Here is a 5,809-nt window from a genome sequence, read left to right as displayed (position 1 = left end):
GGACGCGCAGGCTCAGCGGCCATGGCTCACGGGCCCAGCTGCTCCGCGGCATGTGGGATCTTCCCGGACCGGGGCACGAACCCGTGTCCCCTGCATCGGCAGGCGGATTCTCAACCACTGCGCCACCAGGGAAGCCCCAAAGTATGATTTTTAATATAAATGAATAATACAATAACTCTTAAAACTACCAAAGAAAAACAGACAAACCCCTGATGACTTTGACAATTTATTTTATTTTAAATGTCTTATAGTTACATTCATATTTTCATACTATCAAAAACAGTAGAAAGAGTCTCTTTGGGAACACATAAAAGCATCTTAAAGTACAAAATAAAGTTGATGTTAAAATACACAATAATTTAAATAAAATTATGAGAATCTAATAGTTCAGAATAAATAAATAAGAAATAACAAGAAATTACTTTATTCATATTCCCTGGTGAATTTTTGCTCCTTTGAGAAAGATAGTCATAACTCAGGATTCAGGTGATTTAACACAGCACAGCATAATAAGGCTTGCAGTGACAAGACCAGACCAGGCATATTAAAAGTAGGATTGCCAACACAATTAAAACTTCAGATAAATAATGATGTACTTATACTAAAAAATTATTTATTGTTTATCTGAAAGAAAAATCAACTGGATGTGTTTTTTGTTTATTTTCTATTAATTTGTTAAATCTGGCAACTATGATCATAATATAACAACCTTGATCAAAGTAGTTCCGTAATACATCACTTAATATAAAAAATAAATATAAATTCACTACCATCATTATACTTATCAACAATGCTTCTTTCCCATTTCTCCAAATTCATGCCCAAACATTACTATATTTTAGATTTAAATAAATATATAAATAATAAATAGGTGAATAAGTTACATTTCAAAATAATTTACATGACTGAATAAAAGTTAAAGTGCTTCCACATGACCTCACATCTCTGTGAGGTAGGTTAGTGGCTGAGATGTTTTTCTCCAGTTTGGGAGTGAAGAAGAAACAGGCTCAGTTGAACAAGGACTCGTGAATCCTGGCCAGCAGACTAGGGCTGCAAGATTTAACAGAAAACGAAAACGACAAACAGGATTTCCAGCTAAATTTGAATTTACCGTACACAATGAATAATTTCTAAAATATAAGTGTGTCCTACATGGAATGATGTATGTGGGACATTGAAAAAAATATTCATTATTTTACTTAATATTCAAATATAACTGGGCATCCTGTATTTTATCTGGCAACCCTACGCCAGACCTACACAGTACATGAGGCATTGAAGTAGATTTGTTTGAAGTTTCATTGTATCTTTACTGAGGAATTCTTGGAAGCCATGGACAAATGGATTTTTGGTTGTTGTTGTTGTTGTTTTCATGGATCTTTCTTCTCAGCTCTGAAAAGAAATAAAATAAAATAAAAAGTTTAATAATTAACAATGTTCTAAATAAGGAGGAATGTATGGCTCTTGAAAATATATTTAATATAGAAATTAAGAGAGTCTTAGATATTTATGTGTTAGAAATACTCTATATTTTCAGCTATAAATAGAGAGATCAGATAAGTTATGTAAACCAGAACACTTCTGAGATTGAGAGAGTCATACTAATGACACAGGACACAGGCATATGCCCACACTTCCCTGGACAAACTGAGATAAATGATCTCCCAGTCATGAGTACAACAAACTCACTAGTGCTGCTATTTTTTTTTTTAATCAAAGAGGCAGGGCTTCCCCGGTGGCGCAAGGATTGAGAGTCCGCCTGCCGATGCAGGGGACACGGGTTCGTGCCCCGGTCCGGGAAGATCCCACATGCGTCCGCCTGCCAATGCAGGGGACACGGGTTCGTGCCCTGGTCCAGGAAGATCCCACATGCCGCGGAGGGCTAGGCCCGTGAGCCATGGCCGCTGAGCCTGCGCGACCGGAGCCTGTGCTCCGCAACGGGAGAGGCCACGGCAGTGACAGGCCCGTGTACCGCAAAAAAAAAAAAAAAAAAAAGAGGCAGATACTTAAAAGAAAATTTTCAGCAGCAGCAGGAAATTTATAGGTTGACTTCTGAACTGTACATCACAGGATAAATGAAGAATCTAAATTTAAAAAAAAACAACTTACCTCTTCAAAAATATCTGCACAACCTTCTGCACCCACATTTCCTTGGGGTTTAAGCAGACCTCTTTTCCATTGACAAGCTTAACACTGAAATAAGAGAGATATGATTAAAATCAGTATTTAATGGGTTTCCAACATCCCTTTGGCATTCAAGTGATGGTTCCTTAAGTACAGGCATAAAATCTAAGTCCAAACTAATTTTTAGCTATGAGTCATGGAGGGTACAATATTTAAATGCCATGGAGACAAAGAATTTTCCCTTTCTGTTTTGCTTACTATGTATTCCTAGTACCTAGAACTTTGCTGGATTCTTCCACCTTCCTCAGTTCTAGGTTTACTAAAGTAAAATATCTAATCATTTTTGAAATTACTTACATGATTTCTGAATTTTCACAGTGTGGTCCACTCTCAATCACTCGCAATTCTCTGATAAATTTGGGGTGGAAAGGTGTGGAGTGTGTATTTATGCATTGGCATCGAAGTTCTGAACTCATTCTTGACAGAACTGCAGCTGTGAAAAAAAAAGAAGCAATTAAGAATTGATTTCATTAACAGGCATAGCTCAGCTAGCTTTGCCCTTGGTAATTCCAGTGTGATTATTTGGTGACTGTGTGTTTGGGAAACAACACATCTTTAGCAAACTTATTCCTGAAATTGATGGCTGGATATTCTCCTAGCCCCTGACTTCAGTTTTTCTCTTTGTTTTAAAAAGTCATTCCTGACAACATTGAATGACATAAACACTTGGAGTTGTCTTTGGGCAATGTTGACATCCTCATGGTACGTTTTCTCCTACTAGACATTGCATAATCTTCTGTGATAGCACAATGTTATTCATGGTAGGCAAGATCCACCAACAGGAAAATTGCCTTCAAGAAGAATTAACAGAAATATATGTGAGTTGCACAGAGATTGTCCTATATTTTAGCAAAATCTTTGATGTTTAAGAGTATATATATATATATACCATATAAAATGTTTATATATACCATAAACTTTCTAAACTGTATCTATTTCATAAGAGGGATCCAAATAAGGTTTATAATCTGTCTTTAAGCCAAAGAGCAATTGATGGTTGTTTGAAGCTCATCAATTAAATAGTACATGGAGTAAAATTACCTGAGTTTTTACTCAGTATTAAAAGATAAAATGGGTAAAATGTGACCTCCAATAAAACATACTCTAAATTACAGATTTATGTTAAATATATGTATACTACAGAGTATGAATGATAGGAACAGTACTCTATATAAATCAAACTTTACAATTTTCTAAATATTATATTTATACAACCTAAAAAATTAAAGACTTCAATTTAACATTAAATGACTGCAAAGATGGTTTTCTCTTGCTGAATAAAAGGATGTCTGTTATCGAGGCATTAAGAATAATCTTTCTATCTGACGATCACATTTAGACACAGCAAACTTCTGTAGATCAGAAGGATGTGCTTACCTTTACACAGAGTTGCAGAAAGCAGGAAGGCTGCCAAGAGAGCAATAGCCAGCTTGGAAGTCATGTTTACACAAGGTGCTGTCTTTCTGGTTTCTTCCTGGCTCTTGTCCTAGACGGTTGTGAGCTCTGCTGTCCCAGAGGACCTGTGTCAGATGGCGAGCTCCCGTGGCTTTTTATATTATGGTAAGAGTAGGGAACAAATGCACCCTCATGCTTGTATCATGTCAGAGGAAATTCCACAATATGCAACCATCTGCCCGCCCTTTGAAAGCAGACCTGAGTCATCGACTTCCCTAGTGATTTGTTTCTTATTACGTTTTCAGCGTGATTGAAGTTTTATTTGATCTTTCAAATAATTTTATTGATTTTTTTGAAAACATGTTTCTTTTAAAATGTTTTAAAATATTTTTTTAAATATTCAAACTTCTCAGTTTGATACATTATTGTCCGTGATAGTTCTTTTTATTTATAAATAAATTTATCATAGTCCTATCTTGCAGTAGCCAGAGTAAGGTAATTTGTTATTGTTCTTTTATGACACAGTCATTTCTTTAGGTAAATTACATATATGCTGTAATGATAGAGAAGGTAATCTAGTCAACCACTTTTACTGGGGATATAATTTATGAGAAGTCCATTTCTAAGCACTTTGGAAAGTTTCCAGGAACCATTACAGCTTTCAGGGAGCATGTTACAACTTTTCAAAAGATTTGGTTTTCTAATGCATGCTTGACAGAGTGAAAGGGGATAGCTTTCAGTTCAGTATCGAAAATATTATCAAGTAACTTCTGAGTAATGTGGGAATCTATAGATGGATAAGACTATGTACTTGTTTTTAAAGAGTTTGGTCTGTCAGAAGAAGAAAACAATATAAGGACCAGGCTATGTTACAGAACAGACAAGTGGTACCAAGATATTTATTCCAACAACGGCACAAGGGCAGAATCTTCCGTAAGCACTTTGAGCAGGGTATTGAAGGACAGAGGACTGTAATAAAAGAGGGTGAAGGGAAACAGCACATTCTAGATAGGGATGCTATTCAAAGACACTCAAGTGGTAAAAGGAAGAATTGTTTATGTTCCAGAATGTGGTTTCCTGGGCTTACTTGGTTGGGGTGGGATGAGGTGGTGTGTAATGGAAAAGTAAGCAGTATATACTTAGTGGAAAGAGCATCTGAGTTTAAACTCTTGTTCAGCCACTAATTTTTGTGTGGCTTTTAAGCTTTCTGAATTCCAGTTTCCATATCTATAAAATGGTTTTAATAACATCCACCTGTCTCATAAAGTCCATATATGTAAACTTCCTGGCTTAACTTTTAAGCTGGTAAATTTCCATCTACCCCAAGAGCCATGGCTTGTATTTCTCATTTTTGTCAGATGGTTGACTTCCAAACTGCAAAGATATTCCACCAAAACTTATTTCTTAAAAATCTCATTTGCCTTAGAGGATTCTTGATAAAAGATTGGCTTCTGAAATACGAAGTTGAGCCAGATTTTAGCATGTAATGCAGTAATATAATAAAATAGAAACAACATCAGTGTAAATTATGATTTTCTAGAATTTAAAGCTCCAGATCAAAATCTGATTGCATTAGAGTTCGTTACCATTTCGGATAGAAAATCTGGAGTACAGAGTTTTAAAATCTATGGAATTCTAGAATGTTTGAGGAAGCACCTAGTTTAAATACTGATATAGGATTTAAATTAAATTCTTTGACAAAAACATTATTGAAAATTAGGCCAAGAGTAATGATGTTTCAGAATGTGAACACTTGTGGTTTGGGGAGAGAACTTCCTTTGCTGAAAGATTTGTGTAGTGACCCCAACTAACTTCTTAAATATAACTTCAATTTACTTGATATCAGGGACTATGTGTGTGTTTTTTAATCCTCACAATAATGGGATAAGTAATAATGTCCTCATTTTACAGATGAGGAAACTCAATAACGTCTCTAAGTTCATATATCTAAGTAGTGGTGGAGCTGAGAGTTTTAGTTCTGGTCTAAAAGCACATTTACAAAAGGGAGATGAAAAGACTTTTCTTCAGGACACTGGAACACAAAACCACCTTTGTAGGACTCAATAAAGTTTCTTTCTCTGTCCCTCGTGGGTCCTCAGAGATGAGTCTGGACTTCCTTAGAAAGGGAACACTAAGGAAGTGAGCTTACAATAGTAAAAGAAAAAATAGAACCTTACATCAACTTCTGTAGCAAAGTAAATGTTTATTATGTATAATGCAGTTATTACTC

The 5,809-nt window shown here is 35.5% G+C and overlaps 1 protein-coding gene across 1 annotated transcript; it reads right to left on the bottom strand.

Annotated features, from left to right (window-relative positions):
- Positions 1-279: 279 nt before the first annotated feature.
- Positions 280-3,735, bottom strand: CXCL8 (C-X-C motif chemokine ligand 8). Its single transcript, XM_007126255.3, has 4 exons — positions 3,562-3,735; positions 2,482-2,617; positions 2,110-2,193; positions 280-1,392 (listed from the first exon to the last, which is right to left on the bottom strand). Exons 1-4 carry the CDS (start codon positions 3,623-3,625, stop codon positions 1,371-1,373), a joined length of 306 nt encoding a protein of 101 aa, XP_007126317.1. The 5' UTR covers positions 3,626-3,735; the 3' UTR covers positions 280-1,370.
- Positions 3,736-5,809: the final 2,074 nt, after the last annotated feature.

The sequence above is a fragment of the Physeter macrocephalus genome, chromosome 7 (assembly GCF_002837175.3).
Source record: "Physeter macrocephalus isolate SW-GA chromosome 7, ASM283717v5, whole genome shotgun sequence".
NCBI classification, from domain to species: domain Eukaryota; kingdom Metazoa; phylum Chordata; class Mammalia; order Artiodactyla; family Physeteridae; genus Physeter; species Physeter macrocephalus.
Note: the sequence above shows the minus strand (reverse complement) of the source record. Positions and strands in the feature narration are given on the sequence as shown.

Excerpts from the sequence above, each read along its gene's own strand:
- CXCL8 (XM_007126255.3), bottom strand. The coding sequence starts at position 3,625 with ATGACTTCCAAGCTGGCTATTGCTCTCTTGGCAGCCTTCCTGCTTTCT. Across the intron at positions 2,194-2,481 it reads TGTGAAAATTCAGAAATCAT|TGTTAAGCTTGTCAATGGAA; the intron begins GTAAGTAATTTC and ends CTCTTATTTCAG. Across the intron at positions 1,393-2,109 it reads GTGCAGATATTTTTGAAGAG|AGCTGAGAAGAAAGATCCAT; the intron begins GTAAGTTGTTTT and ends ATTTCTTTTCAG.